Genomic DNA, 27,916 nt, shown 5'->3' on the forward strand with positions numbered 1-27,916 from the left:
GTACTGATGGAGCAACACAGGCCTGTGCAAGTGTGTCCTCCAGATCTGAAAGCAGTACAGTCCCACAAGCTCAGCCTTGCTGTCTCTGAGTTCAGGATGGCTTGTTTAGTTCAATAGTGTTGGGAAACAAAAGTGCTAGGAGATAAAAGTGTTAGAATAGCTTGTTGCAGTGCTATATGTTGGGGGGGTTTACAAGTTTTGCTGAATATGACTGCTGATTGCCTAGTTAGGCTTATCTTGTGAGTTAAATGCCCTTAGTGTTATTTCTTGCTAAATATCTAATGTACATAGCAGCCTACTGCAAACATTAAAGTAATGATAAAGTACCTGATGTATTTGCTAGTTTATAAATGTTGTTTTTATATATCTACTTTCTTAATTAAAGTGAGTAATGTAACAATAAGATTTTAATTTTTTGAAAGATTATGCTTGACAAAATGTAGTTTGTCTTTACAGGATTATGTTGGTGAAACTCCTATTCATAAAGCAGCTCGGTCTGGTAGTATGGATTCCATAAGTGCCCTTGTGGCTCATGGTGCGCAAATAGAGTAAGTGAGGTTTGGTTTTTTTGTTGTTGTTGATTGTTGTGTGTGTAGCTAACTAACTTAGACCAGTAAATGTAGATACTAATTTCAGAAAGAAAAGTCAAAACAGCAGACACCTGATTAAAAGACAGCTAGACATGTTCAACTGTAATGAAGCCTAAAATGTTTTGCATGTCTAGTAGTAAAGATTATTTTATTTAAATTATAGCAGTGTGATAAATTATTACTTTATTTATATCTGATACGTTTTAATATTTATCACTCTTCTGTCAGATGACTCCAAACTGTACACTTTATTCAGCATGTAGTTATTTTTGGAACAAATCTACACTTTGCACTGGTGAATAAGTACAGAAAACAATGCAAAAGCAAAATTATGTTCAAAACAGCAATTCACACACTCTTTGCAGTTAGTTTCATACTGTTTGTTAGTGTATTGTGTATTTGCCCTGTTAACTTTTTTCTTTAAAGGTTTATGTACTGCAAAAACATTCAGAAAGCTCACAAACTTTTGCAACTTACAGCATGGACAAAATGGATGCAGTTTTCACCTAGAAATGTTGAGTATAAGCTCTATGGCTTATAATAATGTCAATACTTAGCAATTTGTTTTAATTAGAACTAGCTTTATTATCTGAAATGGTAACTGGTTACTGTATTTTAACCTGCAATATGAAACTGAAGTTGTGAGTGAAATAAGACTCATTTAGTTAATTTCCTGTTTTACCCTTTGGTTTCCATCTTACTGTTTTTATAATGCTGCCCTGATAAATATACCATAAAATATAATTCTTTTCAGTGGTGTCATAGTATATTCAGGAAATACAACTACCTTTTAAGTTAATAGTAGTGAACAAATTGCTTTATACGAAGGGATTGCTTCACAGAAAAATGAATTATGCTGTTTCACGTATTGACAAGATCATGAAATCAGTCTTAAATTTAAAAATTCCCATTTTGTTCTCACTTTCAGATATTTTAAAGATAAACTTGGATTTAAATTTTACTGTGGAATTGAGCAAACCTTAATTATCATCATCAATTAGTATATAACCTTGTGGTTTTTACAAAGTAACCAACCAAAAGAGAAGTTGTGGAACTTTATAAACCGTGTGAAGTGAGTGATATCTGCCTTTGACCAAAGCCATTTGCAGAAGTAGTAGTGTAGGTTTATAGCAGTTTTAGTGAACAGGAAATAATTTGAATTCTCAGTTTTTTAACTTTGAATTCTATCTGTATTTCAGTAGACTAGACTGGTCGCAAGTTTTATAGGTTATTAAACATCAGATCCTATCCAGGAAATGGTAAAATCAGTGATGCAAATGCAGTAGGCTTGTGGAGCAACCCATGTTTAGTCATTTAGAGGATAAGGACTTGGCCTTGTCACCTGAGAGAAGTAGCTATTGACTGATAGGGATGAGGATTCTTTTTCCATAGAATCCAGTTTCCAGGTTCAGTATGTTAAATTACGCCAAATCAATGTATATGCTTTTGACATTGATTTATTTTGGGTCATCTGGATTTGAAAACTGACCCCATATTAATGGTTATGTTGATTTTCTGATTTTTGTAAAAACTTAAATATGTAGATGCTCTGAAAGTTTTGACTCCTTTGTTTTATGGCTTCAGTTGGAAGAAAAGGAGAGGAATTTGAACCCTAAAATTGAGTTCTAATGTGTATATTTTGACTGAAATGATAATTAACTATATAAGGCTAAGTCAAGACTTTTATTCAATACAGAACTAAGCACTATTGCTGATCTGTAGTGATGAATGAATAAGACCTTTTTATTTTTACTGGGATTACATCTTTTAATCCATTTTTTTCTTCATATAGTTGTCTTATTGAAATCCAGTTTTGTGAAGATGCAGAGAAATGTCCCTTGTGTCTGCAAATAGTCAGATATGCTATTTTTACATGATATTTATACATCCAGAATTTACCCTTCCTAGTTTTTTAGCCAGTAGAACAGGATGCTATTACACAAACACTAGTAATAAGTTGTGTAACATTGCAAGAAATGTATTTTCATTAATGAGTGATTATTGAAATACTGCTGCTAAAATGAAGTAACTTGAACTAGGGTAATCTTGTTACCAATTTCTATTTCATTCACTCCTTTGGTTATATTGGAAGCCAAAGAGTATTGACAATAGTCCAGTTAAGGATAAAAGTAAGAAATTTAGTTTTAATGAAATGGCCTTACTGGAATTGTTCTGGTTTGCTTTGTCAGGCTTGTTAGTGTATTGCTTTTACAGAGAAAGACAGTATGTTGCAGCCTCTAAATTTCATTACGCTGTTGCATTGTTTTCCTAATTGATGAGAGAGAATTTGGGTCTCTATTCCTGTGTAAATTTTTAATAATATTAAAAAATAATAATTGTACCCTAGTGAAAATATTTTGATTTTTTTTGTGGTATTTACCTTTTCATTTTAGCTGAAGCATATTCTGTGCACAGTATGTCCTACAGCCATAAAAATGGTTGCTCCACTAACTATGGTATTCATGGACCCTTGAAGAGGGGGAAGCAGGTGGTCACAATGTCCTCATATGAGTGAAAAGGTTTGCTGTGTAACTGACTTTTTAATGTGGATAGTACCTTTTAAAGTATCCATAACTGCTGGATTTTCACTAAAAAGCATATTTATGTGTGGTTAATTGTGTATTATTTATTATCATGGTGACAGACAAGCGTCCACAGCTTTTTATGGAGGAAAAGCCTTCTTGGTGCCATGTTTTGTTTTGCTCTGTTATACTATTTTTTAAATGCTGTGTATTAATGTAGTTATATAGATTGCATCACAGCATATATAAAAATATAAAATGCAGCTGTAAATGCAGGACAGTGTTGAATCAAAAAAAGAATAAGCAGATGCAGGTGTTAATTATCCTGACTTGAACTTCCTTCATTTCATGTCCATTTGCATTCAGTACACTTGAGCATTTTGTCCACTTATTTCTGAATAAAAATTCTTCTACAATTGTCAGTTAAGCAGTTGTGTATTCCTTAGTGTCTTGTTTTAGAGCTATGAGGGAAGTTTCAAACACTGTATTATCCTGGGATAGAGAGGCGTAACTTGTGGAACAGGATGTGTGTTGGTATGCAGCCATCCAATTGCACACAAGTATTTACCTGCTTCAGAGTTTGTTGATCAACATGCTTGAATAGTATCATAGGAAAGCTGCTTATTTGTCTGCCAGAAATATTAAGGTTTCAGAGAAAAATTGGTTTGTGTACCCAGATGGGATGTTACAAGGCCCCAAAGAAATAGGTTCTTTTATAGTTTCTTATATTCTGGTCTCCAGGTTTGAGGAGACATGCTGGGATAAATATACCAGTACATCTGTTTCTAGCAGATGACAGATTCATATTGTGGTGTTAATCTGGTTTAGGCAGACACTTCAACCTAAAAGCATTAAAACTGTCTGGCATTCATTTGAGTGTGTAAATTCACTCTTCCTATAATGCCCGAAGCATCCTGTCACTGGTATTAAGTTTTTCAGCAAAACCTTTATTCTCGTTCTTTGACAGTGGCTTAATTTTATTTCTTCATTGCAAATTCTTGTGTCACAAACTGCATGGTGTTGTTTAAAAAGGCATCATCAATTTCTTTTTTCTTCTTCACAAAATCTCTCTATCCTTCATAACAGAAATCTGTCTATTGTGAGTTTTATGGTGGATTAGCCCTTTGTGAAATTCTTGTTTCCGTTTGAAGTCTGTTTCACCGTTTAATTGTGACCACTCTTCTGGTATCTCAGCTTTTGTTCTCCTCATTTGTACCTTAGAGATTTCTTAACTTTCTGAAAACCGGTCATCTCTAGTGAAGAGATAGATGAGTAGTGATGTGTAGATGTCATGATGACAACACAGAAATCGACCATTCCTTTGTGAGGTAAAACCTCAGTTCCTTTTCAATCTGGAGGGGAAGCTTACATGGCCTGTTCTCTTGAAGGGCCACATGGTTCAGAGATCTCCTGCATTAGTTTCCAGATTTCTACTTGATTTCACAAAATCTTGGCAGCTACTTGCAGGTTTTTGATGAGGGCTTGTTTTTCTTGGCTGGCTAACTTATCTACCAAACTTCTAATATTGAAATGCAGTCTCTTTCTAGTGCCAGCGTATTTGTGAAGTACCATGACTGTGTCATCTTTTTGCTTCAGAAGCTGCACTGCTGCATGGGTTCAGTGTAAAAGAGCCAACATCCTGCTCTCTTATTCTCATCTCAAGAATAGAGCTTCAGGTTCTTACTGGTCATTTCTCTGAGAATAGGATATAGGTGCTTTTTCAGCAGAGGGGTTCTTGTCTCTTAATTAGTGTATTAATGCTTATATAATTGGTTTTGTACTTTTCAAACTTGGACCACTTCATACACAATTCTTTTTGTAAACCTGATTGCCTGCTGTCCAGATAGCAGTTAAATTGCTGGATTAATTACTATTGTTGCATTATTAGTCAGTGCTGTATAGTTGAGGAAACGTGGCAGTTCTTCTTTAATTGTGCATAACAAGCATTTTAAGGGCCATCCCTGTGGTATTCTTGTAGTGACCATTCTGCAGTACAGGGGTATACATGTGTTAGAATTTGTTCTGCCTTTCTTATTTTATAAAAATTTTTGCAGAAAGGCAAATTCAAAGTGGCATGTACATTCCAATGGTGAAATACTAATTCTGCAAAAAAAATTGCAAGGAAAGCTTGATAGTTTCTTATGTGTTTGGTTTCTTGTTTGATTGCTGCGATTGTAGAAGAACTTAAGGTGTCCTGCAGGAGCTTGTGACCATGAGGTAAGGTAGTAATTTGGGGTTAGTCTCAAGAAAAGATTTGGAAATACTGAAGCAGAATGTACGTTAATGGGTAACTGATAAAATGAGAGAGACTCAGTCTTAGAGTAAACCAGTGTCGAAAAGGGTAGTTTTCAGTTTTTCAGCTTTTTCAAATAATCGCAGGAAGCTGAGGCAAACTCTTACCACTGAATTCACGTTCAGTTTGAATACGGATTATTCTTCATGGGTGTGGAATAACAACAGTGGTTACTGACATCGGCTCCGAAATAGTGCAGAATATGAGAGGTTGTGCTTCTTAGGAATAAAGTAAGATCCATCATTACTTTATGGCCTCTCTGGAACATGCAGAGGAAGGTCACAAGGTATGTGTGAGCTTGATGGAGTAGCTTATTCTTCAGTGAAAAGCCTCCTAGCACTGGTTTCTTGGCTTTTCTTCAGTCCAGAGGAGCTGGATAAAGAACACTGAAGTGTTACCAAGACTTTTTTATAAGGATGTCTCAGATTTCTGACAGGAATGTTTGGGGTTTTTTGTTGGCAGTGGTCTGCCTTCACTTAAGATACTCTGCTAATGTTCACTGTTCAGTTTCCCTTCAAGATTTTTTTTTTTCCTGTAAGAGAAGCTATTCTGTTGCTATTCTGGCAACAGAAACCTGAGTGCAGTTAAGTCAGGTGGAGAATCCAAAGTGTTATGAAATGGAACTTGACCAGAGTTAAATATAGTGAAAGAAACAAAGGTGCAGTATATTCCCAAATAAAATAGTCTGATTAGTTCTGATGGTTAGTCTGGATGTCGGGAGTGGTGATCTGTACAGGTGCTGTGCTTGATCTGCCCATTGTTTTTGACCAGGTATGTGATGAGAGAATTGTTGATTGCAATGTGTTGGCTTTAACCTCCTGTGTTGATTTGGGTTTTGTTTGCTGATCTAGTTTGTCTTTTTAGTAAAGTTGTTCATAGATCAATTAGTACCCCTGTACTTGGACAAAAAAACAGCAGTTAGTTGTGGCATGGCCCAGAACATGTTCAAGTTGATCAGAAAAGTTTTTTAATGTGCTACTGGTTACAAGATGTATCTCATTGCATGGAGGCGTAACAAACCCTGGAAGAGCTTTAGCAGCTGTAACTTAGGGAAAATGTTACTCTGCAGTTTCAGCTTCATTCTCTTTTCTTGATGATAGATAAATTTTCTTTTAAATAGAGGAAAATCTAAGTTTGAAAAATGTTCTTGTGAAGCTTGTTTAAAGTGGTTTTTTGTACTTCAGCAGTTTCTTAATCCGAAAGGTCTTTTGTCTGCTTGAATGAGAGGATCAAGTTATTTTTGTCACAAAAAAAAAAATCATGTAGTGCAATAGTCTCCCCCTATTATGGGAAAATAATTAATCCATCTAATAACATCCTTTCATTCTTGGGTTTTTTTCCCTTTTTGGCACAAAAACACCTTAAAATTAATTTACCTCTTCTTTAGTTTTATTCACAAACTTTCACTGTCCATGCTTTATGCTTTTTGTACTGAATAACTTGAACTTTATTCCAAGTTTAGCACATTTGAGAGAAGCTTGCATTCTTCATTTTTCTTGTTCTAAGCTATCATTGGTTTTTGGTTGCTATGTTGAGGAGAAATAACATCATTTTATTTGCTGCTAGGGGCATCTTGGCAAAATCTGTGTTGCAACATTGTTTATCTTTTCAAGTCAGAGTTTGCAATGAACCTTTCCTTCATACTTTTCCATAACACTTTATTCATTGTAAGCAACTTTATCTGCAACTCCTGCTCTGTTTCTAGAAAAGTGAAAGCAGCAGCAATGATAATTCTCATTGTCATGAAGTTGGCTGGATAACTCTTACATTCTCTTTAAAGTGGCTGCAGTACTCTAAAGATGCTTATTTGGAATTCATTTTTGCCAGTCATCTAGGAAATATTTTCATTTTAAAAGGAAAGGTCTTCTATGTTGTACTGCAATCAGATTGTTGTTTTAAGAACTACCATAGTCTTTCATACTTTCTCTTTGTCAGTTGTATTTAGGAATCACTTAGTACATAATTGCATATGGATTTAAATATAAATATGGATTTAAAAATATTTTTGCTTGATGGTACCAGGCCAAGTCAGATAGGCCTATATCATTCAGGCAGAAGTCTACTTGGAAATGTGAATATGTTTTATAAAAATTACTGTAGATTGAAGTCTTTATTAAAGCATACAAACGGGAATACAGATAGAGCATAAATCACCACCTGATGGTGATGCTTGTAGTAATTCTAACGTTGCCTACCATGGTTAATGAATTTTTTGTTCTGCCAACATTTGTTCAGAAAAAGTGGCTTCACAGAGAAGAGTGCTTCTGTCCAGTATATTCACGTTGTTAAAATTTTGAAGGATGTTCACAGAAACTCTACCGCTGTTTTTAAAAATCTAAAACAATTTCAACTGCCAAATGCTTTGTTGTGAAATAAAAACTTGGCACCAACTTGTGCTTTTGTAGATGCCCAGTGTGTAATTCTAGCATGAAGTTCTATAGCTGTCCCCAGCAGTGACACAGGTCTGTTTAGTTAAGAGTATTATTCTCTTGGTATCTGGGAAGAAAAAAAAAAGTTTGAAACTATTTTATAACTTATGTATTTGGACACCAAAGGGTTAAAACACTGAAAGTTTAGTATTTTAAAATCATTTTGCTTTAGAAATTTTAGACTAGTATACTGCTGTTTATATAGGAAACGTTTTTTTCTCATTGTGGGCGTTTTAGTATTCTGATCTTTTTTTTTTTTCTCTTTCTTCTTTTGTTTTGTTTTAATCCTTGTATCTGCTAATTTTTGTATAGGAATAGCTACTAATTCTTTTGAGATACAGCCTACTAAATTTAAAGTAATTGAAGCCATGAGTTGACCGGTAATTTTAATCCATTCTATATAAATTTCAGTGAAGAACTGACAAATTGGTTTCAGGATGAAAGTAATAATGCTTTAAAAGGCATAAAAGGCTTAGTATCTTGTTGTTAAGGTGGTCACATGATAATGGCTTACATATTGAATAATGTGCTACAGCACTTTATGTATGTTAATGTACTTTTAATCTTAATGTTGCCTGCAAATATGTGATCCCTTATGATATAAGTTTCCTGTTTATGCACCATTGCCCGTTTAAATCAAACAGAAGATTCTGAAACTGTAAAAACTACACATGTCAATGTTTTACAGCTACGTAATTCGAATTGACTTGATTTTTTCAAGTAATCCTAGAAAGGGGGAGCATTCCATATAGAAACTGCTGAAACTGCCACAGGTGCTTCTCCGAAAACCTTACAGTTGTGGCATTGAATGTTCAGTATCGCTTCCTTTCTGCACACAAGGCATACTGTTGAGGTATTTGTTGCGGTGATTGGTTTTAATGCTAATCTAGGAATTCAGATATAGAATCTATAGATTTGCATGCTTTGCTTACCCTAATTTACAATTATCTACATTTTTATTTGTAAACTAACAATAGATAAGTTGAGATCAGTAATTTTTAACAGATATTACATTGATATACGAAAACTGTGGTTTATTTTCTTAGATTGTCGCATGGCATTAACAAAAACACAGTAAGCTGTAGGCACTGTAATCACTATTTCAAATTAAACATTTAGGAGGGTTTTTTTTACATATATGACTGTTTTTTCAAAAAGATTTATTGTTGACTTTTTGCAGCAAATGTTTGTTTTGTTTTTCAAGGTATGTGACATTATAAGTGGAAGATAATGTATTTCAAATGTATTTCTATGTTAAAAACACAGCTTTTTTTCCACCAATGAGTATGAAAAAGGAACAACTGAAGCAACTTAGAAGCAATTTTTTTAAAAGTAAATTCAACATAATTTAGAGTCCAATGCAAGAAGCACAAGTCTTTGTTTTCTTTGTGTAGATCTTTTGAAGAGTAAATTTGTAAGTTATCCTGAAGTAAATCTTTCTTGCATATAGAGATTTAAATAAATCTAAGTTTTTAGTTGCTGGTGGGTTTTTTTGTTGTTGTTGTTTTTTCTTAACGTTTCCTGACTTAACCGTAGTGGAAGTGTCTTGATTATGTTTTGAGAGCTTGCATCAGATTTTTTTCCTTCCTTTAGTGAACTTCTGAAAACTACAAATTGTTGTTAGATTGAAATAATAGAAGCATCCTCCTAAATAAATCTAAACTGAAAGTTAAGTTCATGTTTCTGTACACCAGTCCTGTTTGGTCAGGTAATACATTTGTATCTTTTGGTTTTGGACAACAATTGAATTGCACTCCCACCAACGTTTTTGAAAAAGCATTTCAGAAGAAGGAAACACCTAAACATATGCTTCATCAGCGTCCCCTTTATAGCTGCTTTAATTTGATTATCAGGACTCTCAGATGAACTCAGCCTTTAGAATGGGAGTTCAGATGATGTCAACCTAAGGAAGAAAAATGGGTATTAAAAAAAAAATCTTCTTCATAACAAGATTAGTCAGTTTTTGAAGACTGCCTGTGGACATCACTTGATGGAAGAAGAAAAACTTGTTGTAAGAGTGTTGTTTTAAGCACTGTTAGGTGTGCGAATAAATGTATATGCAAAAGTCAGAGCTTTAATTCAGTGTATCACTGCATGTGTGGAATTTGTTTATAAAATACCTGTCATTACACAACTATGCAAGTGTCTTCTGTCAAGGAACTTCAAGATCACCTACAATATTCAGATTTCCGTCAACTTTTCTCATGGATTTTTTTCTATTTAGAATAACTTTATGATATGAAAGTGTATCCTTCCAGTTACATTTGTCTTTCTTCTTTTGCTTTGGAGTTAGCATCTTATACCTCTGTACTCTGAAGAAAACAACGTCTTTATTTCCAGCTCCTGGATTTTAGCCTACAAGAAGGCTGAGGGTAAATAATATCATACCTCATGATCCTAATTTGTTTCTATTAATAAGAATTACATGGAAACAGTGAATAAACTGTAAAGCAAAAAAGTGTTACCATGTGAAATAACCTTAACAGGACTCAGTCATTTTTCAAATGCTTGAATTGCCTTGGAAAGGACGCAAGGTATGTGTTTTCTAAACATGGAGTGAATTGGCTTTCTGACCACTTACCAAAACTGCGTTTAGCCCTGGACAGCGTTAAGTAAGGAATTTTTCTCCTGTTTGTCAGTTCAAGCCTTCATGTGTGTTCCTGTCTGGAGTAGGTTCCAAAAAGGGAATGATATTTTCAGAGCTTTAGTCTTCTTTCTTTAGTTTTTCCACCTCTTTCTGGAACTGGACTTACCTTCAGAGTTGTCTTCAGTCTTTGACCTTTTTCTTTTTTACTGAAGAGAAAGGGAATTAAGTTTTTGGAGCACAGCTGTCCTATTTGACAGTAATTAGGCCAGCCTAGTCAATGAATATACTGCGCTAAGTCAATGAATACTGTTTAATAAAGGTTGACTAATAACAAAACACATGTAACTTTACAAGGCTTATTCTTATTTTATTATTTATGACTTTGTTCCATCCTTCTGTACCTTCCTGTTGGTAGCTTCTTCCTTCATAAGATCATCTTTGAAAAATGCAGTGTATGTAGCTTGCTATTTGTCTTGTTTCAGCTAGATAGCCTAGCTTAGAGAAAAACCTCCAGAAGCAACAGAAGTTTGTCTTCAAGTTTGGCATATTTGTCAGGGGAAAAATGTTAAAAAAAGTCAACAACAACAAACTAAAAAGAAGAAAACCAAAACCCAAGAAGTTTCTGCACTCGTTTTTGAATTCTGAATAACGCGGTTACAGAATTAGAGCTGTCGTATTTGCTGTATGATTAGCAGTAACAAAAGGACAGCTTACCTGAAGGTTTATATCAAACGTGTTCCAAGCTTCTTTGGAGTTTCCATTATTTCAAGGTTTTTAGGGTGAAGGATGAAAGCTAGTACTGAAGGGATTCTTAACTTACAAAAAAATGGAAGATGGTTGGATGGAAAAGAATTTTTTTTCAAGAGACATGACATTTGAGGTAGTTCTGTCCATGTTGTCCAGTGGTTTACATTTTTTTTCCTACTGTTTTCTTTCACAGCCCAGTTCTTGAAGTTGCTTTCAGTTACGATATCTTTTACCTATTCTTTTTCTTTATGTCAGCATCTATGAGAAATGAAGTACCTTTCAAGCAAGGGACACCTAATAACTGAAGTAGTTGAAAATTTACTTGAATATAGTGATTATCTCTTTGAGTTTTCTGCTTGTTGGTTTTTTAATTTATTTATTTTTTAACCACACAGACTGTGTCACATAGTGTCTACTTTAGTAGCCAAATAAATCTTCAGTTATTATTCTTCCTTTTCACTTTGCAGTCAGTTTACGTATAATTGCGGTTCATAACCGAGGGCTGACATAGGAATTGCACATAAGAGTTTGAACTCCTCTTAGCCGTTTCTATTTTCGTCCCTATAATCTAGTCTGTGTGCAGTAATGACATTTACGTTCTTAGCTCTTGGGCTAAGTTCAGGTAGCCACTTCATTTTCAGCCATTGGCAACATTTGAGACAGACCATGCACTGCACATTTAGTAACAGATATGTTCTCGCTTCTTTGTAACTCCTGCTGGAACTGGGTGGTTCTGCTCCAAGTCCAGGTTGGCACTTTTAAAGAATAGTCTAATAGATGTCCTAACTTTTTAGTTCATTCAAGTACCCCAGGGTTTCTGGGAGGATTGTATTACATTCTATTTTTCTGTATCACACTCAGAATCCTTACAGCGATGGCAGTATTTCTAAATTATTTTAGAAATACATAAATCTTTTCCCATCTAGTAAAATTCTGTGATATCTCTTAGGAGTGTTTTCTTTCCTACTTTGTTCCTAGTTGAGTTAGGTTTTTTCCTTGGATTACTTGCATTTTGTTATGATATATATAACATGTATAACGTAGCATGGCTAACCCTTGCTGCCTTTTGTGTTCCCACTGGCAGATTTTTCTCCTCCTAGAAAAGTCAGCTAAGGAAATAGGGGGTTTTTTTTATCTTTCTAGCCTGGTTTTGAGAAAGTGACAGAAAGTTTCTTCAGAATTTGTCAGCTTCTCATCTTCTCCTTCCCATTATAATTGGAATGCAAGCCGGTTTAGCTGAAATTTGAAAGTAAGTCCCAGAATAATCAACCTTTGATTAAAATAATAAACATTGACAAGTGGATACATAGAGAAGATACTCAAGTTAGTGTTCCCACTGTGAGGGAGCAAAGGGAATTTGACAACTGTGTTCTCTTTCTTAGCATTTGACCTAAAGGGTTCTAGAGTCATCTAGACTGTGTTATCCCCTTTTGTTTGATTGAACTTCTTTCTTTTTTTTTCCACTACTAGCTTCTGAACACAGGATTTTCTCTTGAAATTGATAGGCTAAATTCAGGCTGGCACTTTAAAGAAAGGTTTCTAAACTCTTAGAAGCAAGAATGTTATATCCAGTGGGCTTGAATCCCCTAAAACCTATGCAGTGCTTTCAAGATACTTCTGTAGAACAAGTACATCTTTGCCTACCTGTTAAGTCATCTCTTCAAGATGGGACAGATCTTAAAATATCAAAGGTCATTACATCTTAAAATATGACAGAATCTTTTAAGTTCATTTATTTTGTGTCTGGGAAACCTAATTATTCTTTCCTGGAGTTTGGTCATGTAGCCTTACACACTTAGATCTTCGTACTTCTCCAGATGCCTCTGGCATCTCATATTGACATTCCTTTGAGGAATGGTGACTGAACTGTGGTATGTCTTACAGTCAGCTTTTCAAAGCAGAGTTATTTTTCAATAACATTTGGTAAGTAATAGAATTATTGACTCTTTGAAGTTTATGAAATTAGGTGGTCATTCAATACCATACTGTTCTTTGTCATTTTTATCCTTGTGTAACTTCAATTTGCTCTTGCTGAGATGTCCTTTATTGTTCTTTGGGGACTTGCAAATTTAAAACAGATTTCAGAGAACTGAGCTATTCTTTTTGACCAAAACAAATCTGTTGAAATTTCTGTTTCTGAAGCTGTAGTTTCATTGTATTCATCTGTATGTTGCACAAGTAAGTCAGAACTACTAAAAGCTTTAAATGTTAGCTGGGACCGCAATAAGCAACCTGGTTCAGCATGGGAAACGATTGACTGTATTTTGCAGAATTTCTGAAATCATAGACTGCTCTTAAAATGAGGAGGGGAAGAGACCCCTCTCAAGATCCAGCAACATTTATACTCTGAAACTTTCTCCTGATGCCTCTCTTTAGTTATCCTTTGTTTGGTTAATCTCATTCTTAAGCTCCTACACTGGATGGACAGAATATTCTCTTTTGCAGCTATCTTTTGGGTATTCAAAAGTAATAACTCATCCTTGAAGTTTCATTTCTTTTGCATAACTAGATTTTTTAGTCTTTCAAAGTCTTACTTTCTTAATCACTCTTGACTGCTGTTCTCTGAATTCTCATTAGTAGTCCAAGTTAGTGGTGACTTATAATAGTGTAGTATGGAATTAAATTACCCTGGTCTAACCTAATAGGTTTGGGGATTTTGTAAGTATTTTGATTTATCCATTTATGGATATAGTCTTGCTGTAATAGGCAGCTTCTAAAGTCTCATTTTTATAGCAAGTAAGTTACAATGATCTAGGAAGCAGATAGGAGTTCTGTTTTTGATGTCTTCATATGAGGTGGATTGAGTTCTTTTGTATTTCATATGAGTTTCAACAGAATCATTCTGTAAATCTCTTCAGTTCTTATTCTCTTGGCTGATCTGTTTCTGAATTTTTAAGTAATGGACTTGTCTGAACTATTAAAGCCAATAAACAAAAAATCAGTTTTTCTGACTAGTTACATCTGTCTGGAAAGGCATAAAAATATTAGGAAAGATTAATTGGCATCTTCAGTTTTGCATCTAGTTTTGTCATTTCTGTCCCTTGTCTCCACTTTGTCTTCCTTATCAAGTTAGCCCAAGTTTGTAAGCACAGGATTACTCTATGTTTGTGTAAATGCATGTGATATACAGCACTTCTTCAAATTAAACCTCTACCTCTCTACACGTCTTCCATGATTTCATTTATAACCTCCTTTTTTGATGCATTAGAATATTCAAAATCAGTGCCATTCTCTCATGCACAGAAAAGTCTTGATTCAAATTAACAAAGCAAGTCCCCGTACTTATGATGTCACACACTTTGAAATGAGAAACAAACCAGAAACAAAAGTATAAGCAAAGCATAACTAAGTATAGCATCTTTATCTGTCTCTTTCTATATAATGTATATATTTTGTTGTTAGGAAGAATAGTGATGATGTTGTTACCTTAGAAACCAGAATGCCATGGACAATTGCCAAGTCATGTTAAGTTTGTTTGAGTATTTGATCTTTTGCTCAAGTTAAAGCAATAGATTGCAGAATAAAATGCAGAAGATGGTAAAATTCAACACTTAATTAGTCTGAAGTTTATGTAAAGATCAGATACTTCAGACTGTTTTAGAATAAAGCATTTTGAGACGTTTAAATAGGAAGATGGTTTAAGGCACATAGTCTGTTGATTTTATTTAACAGTGTATTGTCTTCCAAATTTTGCTTAGAAGCCAGATATATGTGCAAAAAGTTAGTTATAAAACTAAGATTAATAACTAATTTCTTAATGGAAATTTGCTAAGTGTATGTTTTCTCTCATCACCTGCAGATAGATAGTCAGTAAGGGCAGCAGCAGCAGCAAGCTAGCGTGATGAATGAGTGTAATTCAGTGTCTTTGTATTGTGCAGCTTGAGAAATGCCAGTGGCCTGACAGCAGCAGACCTTGCACATACCCAGGGCTTCCAAGAATGTGCCCAGTTTCTCTTGAACCTCCAGAACAGTCACCTGAATCGTTTCTATAGCAATGGCACCTTAAATGGGGTTCATCAGAATGCAGGTCCCAATCCGTTCAGTGGTGGGACAAGTCGAAAGAGATCCTTTGAAGATACGGAGTCTGCTGGAGCAAAGAAGGCTAGAACAGAAGGTGAGACCCCAGAGGTAAAAGGGATGGGTTGATACTGTTGCTGAGAAAGGAAAATAAACGTTTTAAAGCCTTTTGGAGTGGATGTTGAGTATTATTGGCAAACTCACTCACATGTCTAAATTACATATTAATATAAGAAGCAGATGAATACAATTCCATGCTGCAAGATCCCGGTTCTCCCTGTCATCATCTTGGCGTGTTCAGAAATTTCTATTTCCGGAGAGTGCTATAGCTGCATGATGCCAAGAATAATTATGCAGAGGAGTAGGAGCTAAAATTAGTTTCTACTCCTTCCTCAGTTTCTTCTCCTTCAGGAGAGCCAAATAACATTGCGTTGATTCACATAGATGCCCGGATGTCCTGATGGTAATTTTCCACTTGGGGATTAATTCACAATTCAGAAACTCTGTGCTAGGTAAGATGAATGAAAGAAATGAAAAGAAAGAAATGAAAGAAATTTAATGCAAAAAGGTTTCTCAAATCGAGGGATTATGTCTGTAAGCTACCATACCTGAAGTTTCCAGGATCGTGCTCCAAGGAGAACTGCTGTCTTAGTGGAGGGTGTAAGATTAGAATAAATCTTAAGGACTCCTGGTCAGCCTTGTGCATTGAGGATACTGCTGCTTTCTCTGCCAGCAATGACACAATAGTACAACCCAAAGATATTTTTTGGTAGCTCTGTGAAGAAGTTTTTTACATCTTATAGACACCTTGAGTAACATGATAGAGAATATCTTTCTTTCTTTTGCCTATCCCATTAAATTCTTACTAAAAACAAAGCTTTTCTGCACTCCAACCTCTTTTTTCCTGTGGTTAGCATCAGGAAAGGGACTTCAAAGGTTTTTGTTGAAGGCTCTTTCTTCAGTTAAAATTGATGCTATTCTAACATGTGACTTGAGCCAAATAGAATGAATTTAAATAGTGCTTAATTCCAGATAATAAGAGGGAAATTGAGACCTAAACCATGTTTCTAAATATGACATGGCCAACATAAATTACATCAATATTGAAACTGTAGTATTTGTTCAGTACTTGCTATCTGGCCATGACTTCCAACTATAGCAGGATCAGAGGCCTTAATTGGGTACTCCAGAGCCAGTTGTGAACAGGATATGTTGCTTCATGTAGCTGGATTAAATGATAAATTCCGTGCTGGAGATGAGTCCCTGTGCAATAAAATGCAAGACTTTGGGAATAATGTCCCTAAGTAGCTATATGGAGTAAGAAAACTTGCCCAGTATTCAGGTGCCCGTAACAGTTACAGAAAGATGTCTTCAGTGCATTGATGTTCTGCTACAGGGAGGCACTGCTTGAAGTAAAATTTATCTTTCGTTTTGAATAGCCACTCCTGAGTGTTCCAAACCAACCATCCCTTTCAGCTTCAGGATGTGTCTCCAAGCTGGGCTGTAGGTAGCATTTCCCCAAAGTCTGTGGGGGTGGCACTGGGCTAGCTGTGTGTATTCTCTGTGTTTCTATGAAATAGCACTATCTGCATCACCTTTCACTCTAAACAGTTGGTTCAGTGCATAAGTTAGAGCAAGAAAAAAAAAAAGACAATGCAGTGAACAGGACCTCCCAAGTAATTACAAAGATGTTGGAAAAGCAATTGAGTAGATAATTTTTTGAAATCGTTACCAGTATGATTTTTTAAGACCTTTGCAGACAAATGCAAAGACCTTACCGCATTTGCTTGAAGGTTTTTGGAGTAAGTAAGAGATGTATCTCAGCTATAAAAGCTGCAGTTTTTAATCTGACGTGTCTGCCCTCAAAGACATCAGCATCAGTAATAGCTATCGTATCAATGTAAAAAGTCTGTTGCAGTGAGAATGAGTCACTGTTCCTGAGGCATTTTTGTAAACAACAGAGCTGAGTAATGAGGAGTCATCAGTACATCTTTGTGCTTAGCTGGCCTTTTTACGAGACAAGTCCAATTTTGTGTTCATTTTGCCCTTACTAAAACCACACTGATCTGTTGTGCTTTAAAGACTATTTGCACAGGAGACCCCAGATGTTCAAAGAGTGCAAGCAACCTGTATTTGCAGGGAAGAGTCCGGTGTTGATGGTCGTGCCCCAATTCAGAATAACCACTGCTTTGAAAAAAACTGCTTTTTGTGACAACATATGTCCCTTACAAGAACTTCTAAACAGTAGAGTTGGAAGAAGATAAATGCTTAAGCTATACTTTGCTCCGGAATAGCTAAACTGGGCTTTGGGTGGGGATTACTTGTAATTCTGATTATATGCATACACATGGATCTGCTGTGAGGTGCATAGTATTGAACCTTTAACCTCAAAATTAAGTGACACTGATACACTATATGCCATGATTCAAATTAATAGCTCTCTCAAAAGTAATGCAGAAATGAGTTCTGAAGGCTGAAGCTGAACTTGAAGTAAGTTGGTGACCACTTTCAGAATATACACTAGGTAGTTTTCATTTTGACTTAAAAACATGAGCTGGATTTTATGTCTGTTTTTCTAAAATCAGTTCGAGGAATTTCACTGTTCTGCCTGGGCAGGTCGGCAGAGTCAGAGATGATGATATGACGACGATACACACCAGGCCATCTGGTCCCACAACTGTTCATGGCCATCCTGATCCTGGCCACCCTGGTCAGCCCTTAATGGGTTGACTTTGCACTGTGTGTCACACAAAGTACTGACTTGCTGCACACAGCCAGGGACTGACTATCAGTATCATGGCTACTTTGGGTGTTGATGTGAGGTGGGGATGGAGAGCATTGCCAGGTGCACCCTTGACTTGACCAGCATGAAACAGCATCTGAAACATTCCTCTAGCTAACTAGGAGAAAATACCTTTCATATACCTCCCCTGGTTTAGGGGAGTTTGAAGCCTATTGATCCAAGGGCCCTGGCATCATTTAACCCCTCTGTGATCTCCTTGGCCCTGGAACACTTTAGCTATTCCTTAAGATTCTTTAAAACTGAGCAGTTTATGAAAATTTTGATTGTACCCAAGATAACGAAAGGTGACTTGCAGTCTACCTAAGCAGCCCTCTATAACATGAGTGTGTGCAGTGTAAATAGAATGTGTTAATGTCAGTGTGAGAGCAGTGCAGAGCCTGCTGAGATAGAACTGGAGCAGCACTCTGGGCAGTAGATAAAGAGGTAGTAGTGAAGTCAAAGAGAAAGTAGTGAACACTTAATTAAAGCATTCCCCACAGCAGCCTCACCACTTGCTTGTCTCAGAATACAGAACTGCGTGCTCAGCTCTTGAAGGGATCCATGAAGCAGTCTGTTACACAAATGGGTGAATTACGGGGACCTGGCCCTTGGGAGTGAAAGAGGGAATAGTCCAGACTGACAGTAGACAACTGTGAGGTAGAGACTACTTTTTATCTGTTGAGGACATTAGCTGTAAAGCCTAAACATAAGTAACTTAAATTGCTCTCTATTCAATTGTTTAGCTCATCAAACTAGTAAGTTTGATGTGTAGGTGCAAAGTCTCACAGGTACCCTGATAGTTCTCCATTTTGAGGAATTAAAATGAATGAGCAAGTACTTGACAGTTACTTACTCTGCATTTTGAATCTCAAACATCACAAGCTCTCAGATGTGTAAAATTTACATTTCTTCGTTAAGTTTTTGCTTTAGTAATCAAAGTACTACTCTGTTTGTTGGCTGAGTTTTCAAGTGGGCACGAGTGACTAAACATGACTCCTTTTTTGTCAGCTTACAGCTTTGATGGCTTAATACCAATGATGAATGGAGGCGCTGAGGACGATGCTGACAATATGCACGTTGATAGAGAGTTTGCTGTTGTATCAGGTGGGAGTGGACAGTTTCCTGTTAACTACAACAACATTCAAATGGTTGAAGACACCAAACAACAGGAGAGTACTTCTGTTGGACCAAAAGAAATTGAAATATACACTGTTTCTGCAATGCAAACTCCTTGCCGTTGCAAGAATCAATATGCATTTTATTTTTAATTTGAGTATAAAACTTAGTCCTTCATTTTTTGCACATTATTGTCTAGAGTCTTGGAAACTATTGTATTGCTGTAACACCCATTATATTGGGGGTTTAGTAGGCATCAAAAATGAGCTGTTTCACGCAATGTATTGTAATCGTGAAAGAGAAGATTTATTAGTTGTTTTCTAGCATTTCAGATAAACAGAAATCCACGATGGCTGTTTCACATTTTAACCTGAGGCTTGTATTACATTGTGCCTTGCCCTTTGTTGCTATACTTTCAGGTTAAAGGAAATTCAGAAATAATTTAAGTTTTGATTAAATAGATTTAATTGCTAATAACAAGACTTGATAGGGAGACATATTCTAGCTTTAAAAATAACACGTTATGACAAAACTATATTCAAAATATTACAATAAATACTATAAAGAATAATCTAGACATCATATCTTCAGAATTTGTTCAGACACAATGGCATAAGTGCAGGATTCTACTATGGGTTTTCTTATGTTAATAAAAGACTGGACATCACAGGTCTTAAACTACTATTTGGAACAAGTGCACCTTGGAAAATAGTTTTTGTGTTTTGTACCAATCTTCATGAGACAGTCAAAATGTTACTAGTATTAGTGAATATTAATGCTCTAGGTTTTTTAAGGCCTGCTTAATTAAGATACTTTTGGTAACCCCAGGATATGTGTAAAGTTGGATTAAAACTGTCTTGGGTCAGCTCTTTCCGTGCTCTTTTTAGGTTGAGACATGGAGTTACTGCAGTAGTGCAGTGTTACATTCAGAAATTAATTTCTTATTTATTTATTGATTTGTTCTGCCATAAACTTGCTTATGCTTTGTACCACAGATCAGATTCGCCAAAGGCAATGATAATTAATAGATATTTTAATATATTAGGAATAAATGTATATACATATATATAATCAATACTTTAAAAGTAGACTGATATTTTCCAGTGATAATTACTAAGTGTTCTTATTTATGGAAAAACGATTGTCTTTCATAAATGTACTCTATTACTATAGGTGCTCATTTTTAACAAATAATAACATTCTATAATTATCACTAGAACTATTCATTGCCTACTTTTTGCGTATTAACTAACAGAAGTGCCAATTTTATTAAATTTGATTTGGCAAAGCCAGCCTATAGTCATTGATTTTTAAACAGTTAAAACTTTGCACTTTTCAGTTAATAAATACTATATGAAATTCCTTCTGTGCGTTTTCATCACTGAAATATTAGATCTTTGATGTCTTGATGAGTTTGTGGGGTTTTTTCCACTTTCAATAAGAATTCGTGGTTAGTGAGTTCAGCTGATGTGGTTATTTTAACTTTTGTAGGGACTAAACAGGAAACTCCAGTTAGTAAATTCAGTGAGTTACAAACTGAACACATTTCTTGGCATTATGTATTGTTGTCTGGGGAGTATCAGTATTGTAATACATATTTCAAGTAATAACCACGCAAAAGACTAATAGAGAACCAAAACTTCAGATTCTTCCTTGTCAAACAGTGGTACTCATTATGTGTCACTTAAATGGGGGCCCAGTGTTACACAAATGCGGGAAGTTGCCAACAGACTTACTGGCTTGATTTGGATCCACGCAGTAAATGCAGTCCTGCTTTGCACATGGGTTTATGCGTTCCTGTGGACATAAACATATGTGCACGTATCCAGGGATAACCACAGAATGTAAAATCTGTAAATGTCACCATGTAGGTCTGTAGTTTCCATGCTTGCCTTGCTCATCTTCACCAATATAGACATAAATTTTATTTTTAAGGCAGAATATATCACGCTTTTTTTGTGCTAGTACTTTTGAGTACCACTGCAAAAACATGCATTTCAGACAGACTAATGAAATCTTTTCATGGAAACAAAACCTATTGTACTAATTTCTAGCTTCAAAGGAGAAATTGCTTCAAAACAGTTGTCAGTGGGTTTTGCATGCACAATTTTAGAATTTTATTTCCTACTAATAACATTTTTTAGTCTTCTGTGCACTCTGCTCTTGCTATTGTATGGCATTTTGCATGTGGTTTGTACAGATGCTATTATAAACTTATCATTAAATACAAACCTGCCCAGTATGTTATCTGGCAAGCTGCTAGGTAAATTGAAGTACCTTCTGAATAAAGGAACTTGGAAACATTTTATACTACCACCCCAACATAACATTTCTTTATTTGACTTATTTCAGTGCATATTGTACTGTGAGAGTTACCACTAAAATGAAAAAAAACCAAAACAAAACAACAAGCTATGGTTAAATTACAGCTGAAAAATGAAAGAAACCAACCCTTCACCCTCTCTCTCACAGATACTCAGTTCTTGTATGTACATAATCTTTCATCCCAAGAGGGCATTACAGTTAAGGTGGAAAGATGCCTCTTATTCCACCTTTGAAAACACTGCCCAGAATGTTTGCTGCACTTATTTCATACAGTTAAATGAAAATAAATCTGAGTTCACATTGTCTTTGCAAAGAATAATACAGGCATATTTACAAATCCAATGTAGACAGATAGCTGCATTTTCAGTATGAGAATCCATGTTACAAGCTTACTGGTCAGCTCTCATTTCTTTGAACTGCTCCATTGTTATAAAGAAAGGGTAGATTTATTTTCAAAGCTGTGTATGGAAACATTTTTTAAATAAGTGAAGTACTGTGGAGGCATTTTTATGTATTTCCATTTATTCTTAATTGTTGGTGACAGGTGTATTTCTTAATGCAGATATGAATAGCAGTAGCTCCATATTGAATACACTGACAAATGGATGTGCCATCAATGGACATTTGGATTTCACCGCTGCACAACAGCTCAGTGGGATGGATGCCAGGCGTGAGGAGTGCTTAGCATTAACACCTAACGGAGTAATTCCTGGAATAACTTCCCCCAGTAGGCACCGAGTCCATACCAGTAATAGCACCGAGGAACCAGAAAAAGCCATGAGTAATTCCACCGATATGTGTGGATCTCTCCATCTGAATGGAAGCCCGAGTAGCTGTGTTTCTAACCGGCCCTCGTGGGTGGAAGACCCTGGAGATACTTTGCACTATGGACACTATCATGGTTTTGGGGATACTGCTGAAAGCATCCCCGAACTTAGTAGTGTCGTTGAGCATTCCAATTCCGTCAAGGTCGAACAGAGATATGACAATACTGTCCTAGGCACAATGTATTTGTATCACGGTTCCTAGATGAATGACCTCTATATCAAATGCATATTGAAATTGCTACCAAATGAAACTGGGGAGACAAAGTCCTCACATAGCATTAAATTTGAAGATCGCAACTTGTTGCTATTTTTACACTTTGTTTATATGAAAATTAAACCCTTAATTTGACGGCCTTATACAATAGTTGTAGTTTGTTGCATGTATGGGGCTTATTTAGTGATAATAGGTGCTGTCATGATGGAATGTTTATTGTTTTCATTTTTTTTTGTTATGGAATGTTCTGGTTTTGTATTTTTTTTCTAAGCTTGTGAACACTATCTTTCCCTTTTTAGAGCTGTTTTCCCTTTTATTAAAACTGTTTAACTGAATTTTGTGAAGAAAATGTTACGTATGTGCATCACTTAGAGGTAAAGATTTTTCTTTTCCGTATTCTCTGCTGAAGCTATGGTAGCAATATCAATGCCAGCTCTCACTATGCAAGGTTGAAAGTGGCAATCTTCTGGAGCTTCTCTGACTTTATAGTTTGTACATTTGTTTGGTATAATTAGATGTTCATCTTTAAATTTTTTGAACAAGTTGTTTAGAAACACAGAGACAAATTTGGAAGAAGTTACTGTTTCACTTTCTGTAGCGTAGAAGTGCTTTTTGTTGTTGTTGGGCTCTTTGCATTACGGAGTGGGAAAGTTCGGTCGCAGTTGGGTGTGCCTCAGGTTTGCTCTGTGGTGGGTTTCTTTGGCTTCTCTCCTTTTGTGTGCGCTTGATATTTTACCATAGCTCACAGACAGGAGGCATGTTGGCATTGTTCTGCTTTGTGCACAGTTTAAGATTGCTGTTACTCGTTATAGAATTTGCCAAGTCAAAATATTTGAGTTTGACTGTCTTGGATATACATTTACTGTCTTTTTTTTAACATATGCTTTGAAAATGTAATGTTGTGTACTCTTTGGGCTATGCTCATGGAAAATACATTGTATTTAATGCTTAATACACAAATCAAAGTTCATATAAGTGCACTATATGAGCACTAATAATATAAGTTGCTGCTTGTGTTATAAGTGAAGAGTGGAGAAGAATATGGTAAATGAGATAAGCCCTCCGAATTGTGTTGATTTTTTTGTTCTTGTTTTGTTTAAAAAGGGACCTTTACAAATTGGATTAAAAAAATAAACATACTACATTGTATCTGAATATTTTGTTTAGATGTTATTATTTTTGTGGCAACTTGTGGAAGCCTTAAATAGTTTACAACTCACAATTCTCCATAATCTTGCTCAATGCTGTTGTGGAATTTCTTCATTTTGTCAATATATGGAAGCAAATGGGAACAACCAAAGAAGTTGTTCCTGATTGAATTACAGAAACACATACTGGTTATTCTGTGTATGACATATGTATGTGTATCAGCCTTCAACTCCAGAAATGGGTTAAAATACTACCTGTCTGATTTTTATAAAAATTGTAGTCTTCTTCAAACATTTTCAAGCAAAATGCTACTAACTACAGAGAAGTCAGTGCTTTAAATAGCCTTTGCACTTTCACATGGTTTACTCTACACAAGGTGCTCACAGCGTATTCAGATTGAGAGTAGCACTGATAGGAGAACTGACCAGTTCTTTTGCAGGTAGTTGGCCATACCAGCCAGTTCTTAGTTTGATTTTCTGATGTAGAGTCCAGAGGAACATGTGCCATTGCCATTGTACTACCACAACACAGGAACTGCAATTTGCGGTAGCATTTGGTTCTGGGGATCATCTTGGTGTTTGCCAAGTTTGCCACACATGCTTGCTTGTGCTTCTTCAAGTAAAGCAAAACAACTTATAATGAGCACTGCCAGCTTACCTCCATGGCTGTAAACTGATCCCTAAAGAGCTTTCTTTGGATACAAAGAAATTACTGTGTGATGGTGGAAATCTAGGCACATAATTTTAGCCTGGTAAGATTTATACTGTGTTCATAAGGCAAGGTTTTTAGAATTCGTGTCCATTTGGTTTTCATTCACTTCCTCTCCACATCTTGTCACTTAAAAATACCTTGGGAGATAACTGTATTTCAAATTCAAAAGAGAGAACTTACAGCTTTGTTTTAAAAAGCACTTCCATGCCTGTGCGTTCAGCCACAAGCTGAGTTAAATCTCACAAGCTTGACAGATTTCAACGTCTATATCTGTTGTCAGGCCCCATCAAAGCCAATTGTTAATTATGATTAAATGTAGAAGACCAGTGAGGGCCATACGATGTAGACACACTGTGTGGGTTTGCTGGGTGTCTTTGTTTACAGTTTACGTTGCAAAAGGCAGAAGTCTGTGACAGAGTATGCCTCAGCCAAAAGCTGAGATGTATCATTTTTAAAACATCAAAAAAGGATAAGAATTCCAAGACTGCTTTTTTACAGGTATTCTTTGAGGCAGTACAAAGGCCACCTAAAATATTAATTTTAAATTATTCCATAAATGTTCGATAGAACATGAAATAAGGATTCATAGAGTTCCAGCTTGGTTGAAGTTGGTGGATACATACCCCAAGCATATGGTGCTGTTGTGAACCCATACCACCCTCACAGGAAAAAAGTTTGCTCGTCTTTACTTGGAATTTCCTGTTTTTCAGTTTGTTTTGTAATTTCAGACACGTGAGCAATAAAATTATAAAAGTAATGAGCTTAATAGATCCAACTGCACTTCTGGTAAATGAGTTAATATTTGCAGAACTTAATGTTGTCAAACGTGGAATGAGTTCTGCCAGATGTAGCTGTGTCTTTCCATATCACAGAATGGCCTGAGTTGGAAGATCATCTAATTCCAAATCCCTGTCGTGTGCAAGGACATGTAACTATTGATGATGCAGAAGTTTTGTTTTTAAATACCTTGCTGTTAAAATACAGAAGACTGTTCTGATTTTACTGTGCTAAACCAACAGGTAGTTCTAGAAGCCTGGCAGAGCTCACAAGCTCCTCAGGTCTCGCTTATCGAGTCTCAGATTCTGCTGACAGCAGTGCTGAGCCCTTTGGATTATGCTGTGCTCTGCAATTCCTGAAAAGACTGCTGGGATTTAAACAGCTGAAGTTAAAGTCTCACAAGCTTGTTGCCTGGCAAGGGCAGTAGTATTGTAGGACTGTTCATACTTAGACCCTTTGTCCAAGTCTAGAGTTTTCAAGACTTGTATCAAGCAAATGTCATTTTAGGTGTTGCTATGCTATGTCTTACTGCTGTCTTGGTTCTGGGAATGGTTGTCCAAAATCAAAGTTTTCTTTCCATCTGCCTATATTTAACATGATAGCACCACCGTGCATATCATATGGAATGCACTAAACAGTCGTTCTCACCATCCTTGTTATCTCTTTGTTTGAGACTCAATTTTGTGTGAAATTTCAGTTTATTTCTTTCTGGCTTGTGCAGATGTTTTTCCTTAATTCCCCACAAATGTAGCTTCTTTCCTATTTTGTTTTTCAAAATGAATTGCAGAGTTTTGTCAGAAATACAAATAAGTACAGATTCAGAACGAATTTTAATATGGAACATTTCTGACTCAGTAGTTAAGTTCAGCAATGTTGGAAAAGGGAAAAGGGAACTGTTACTCACTTCATACGTGGTTACAGTCTTTAATATATTTAACAATCCCCTGGTTGCAGATAAAATACTAGTCTAAACTTATAACAGTTGTGAAAGAAGGCTTTCATTTGAGGTATGTATTGGAATAAGATGAGATGCTGCTTGGTGTCAAGACCCATTGCAAATGCTTTCACACCCTGTGAACTTTTCTAAAAGTTTGTCTTGCACCTGTGATCAAATCCTGATCCTTGTTCAGACTCATATTCTGTAAGCTAGTAAAAGACATTCTGTTATACAGTGTGTTTCACAGCTTTAACACTCATCCTTCTGCAGCCCGAAATTGAACCCCACTTTTGTATTTATATCTACATTTTAAATCTCTAAGGAGCATCTGCTGTTCTGATTACAAACATAACACATCCAAAGGAGCTGCCTCACAAAACACGGAAATAAGTCCAAACACACCTAGATGGAGAAGGATCCCTTGCTGTCCCATACACTAGGCTGCAGTACAAGCAGTTACCAGTAACACACACCCTCTGAGCTATGGCCTTGAACACTTCTCCCCTTACTTTGCATCCCACCAGTTTCTCCCAGTCAGTGAGAAACTTCACGCTGCCCACAGCTCCCCACACAGGAGTGCCCAGCCTGTGTTTCCACGCTGACACAGCCAGTGCTTGTCCTTGATGTCCTCTGATCTGGGCATGTGGGGCAGCAGAGGGTGAGGTGGCTGGGCCACCTTACTGGTGCCATTACATGTGACACACGCTGCAGTGTCACACTGGCACCTTTAAATCCTGATACATTTTCTCCAGGCTGGTTACTACCCTGGTGAAATTCCTTTCCGTTGTGCTTTCTAGGGACCTTTGTGAGCAAAGGAAAGGGCAGGGGAAGCTTCCCGTGCTGGACAGTGCTGAGAGCTGCAGCAACTGTGCGGCACCAGAACAGGCAGGAGTGGATGGTGATGAAGATGGAGAGCGAAGATGGTGCCCTAGGAAGATCCCCTTTCCCTGCTGCTGCTGGACTAGGAACCACAGATACACAGGGCAGGACATCCTTGAGACCCATCTGAATCAAGGAAAGGAAAAAAAAAAGCCGTGTGTAAACAGGATTTACTATTCCTGGCAACTGGTAACTACATTTCTGCTACACTGCTTAATGACTCCCAGACATTTCACACCTCTCCTCCATTGCCCAGAGTTTCCTGTCTCAAATGGGTGCCTAGTTGTTCACAGGCAAGGATCAAAAGAACTCTGGTTTACTGCAGATGGTTTATTTTAAAAGCATATTGTCGGCAATATTTTTTTAAATACACTGCCATATACTTGGCTCTGTTATGAACATTTATTAATATTCAGTTTAAAAAGCTTTGCCACACTCAAAATCATATCCCCCAAAAAGCATGATGTATGTTATTTTGTGGTATAAGAATGAAAATTGGACATCAACTCTCCTTCCAAAAAGCTGTTTTTAATGAATAGCTTCACTTCTGTGTGACTCAGCTGCACACACAGGACTTGATAACCATTTCCAAATCAGTAGGAATTAGCTTCAACTGACTGAAGTGTAGTCAGGGGAGACACACTTCTGACACTGAAGACAAGTGCCCAGGCTCAATCACTAATCTGAGCACTTAAAGCTGAACACAACACTAAATTGCCTAGTGTTAATTACATTTCTTCTTGCCAGGCTAAAACTGTAAGTTAAAAGAGAAAAGTTTATCTGAATTTCTTTTTCTGCAAAGGCAGGATGCAATTTTACTGTAGAGGAAATACCACGTATTAATAGAGCTCTTCTTTTGATGTTACTGAAAGGCCAAGCACTGTTTCTTAGTGCTAGCTGGCAACTTGATCTCACCAAAGACTCATGTGCTTTCCAGTAGCAACCACAAACTTCACAGTGTCTACAGTTTTTGCCAGATTTTGTTTGGGGAAGGAGAAGCTGGGGGTTTGCTTT

The 27,916-nt window shown here is 36.3% G+C and overlaps 1 protein-coding gene across 2 annotated transcripts in view; it reads left to right on the forward strand.

Annotated features, from left to right (window-relative positions):
• The window catches only part of ANKRD10 (ankyrin repeat domain 10), a 37,686-nt gene extending 14,082 nt beyond the window's left edge, over positions 1-23,604 (forward strand). The window contains exons 3-6 of one of the 2 annotated variants that reach the window (XM_050331411.1): positions 457-548; positions 15,047-15,282; positions 18,976-19,071; positions 21,971-23,604. In XM_050331411.1, the coding sequence (XP_050187368.1) occupies positions 457-548; positions 15,047-15,282; positions 18,976-19,071; positions 21,971-22,437 (891 nt within the window). In that variant the 3' untranslated portion in view covers positions 22,438-23,604. Of the gene's footprint in view, positions 1-456; positions 549-15,046; positions 15,283-18,975; positions 19,072-21,952 lie in introns of both variants that reach the window. The other variant, XM_050331410.1, reaches the window with a different exon arrangement.
• The last annotated feature ends 4,312 nt before the right edge of the window (positions 23,605-27,916 follow it).

The sequence above is a fragment of the Myiozetetes cayanensis genome, unplaced genomic scaffold, assembly GCF_022539395.1.
Source record: "Myiozetetes cayanensis isolate MyiCay16 unplaced genomic scaffold, myiCay2020 scf5-8, whole genome shotgun sequence".
NCBI lineage: Eukaryota > Metazoa > Chordata > Aves > Passeriformes > Tyrannidae > Myiozetetes > Myiozetetes cayanensis.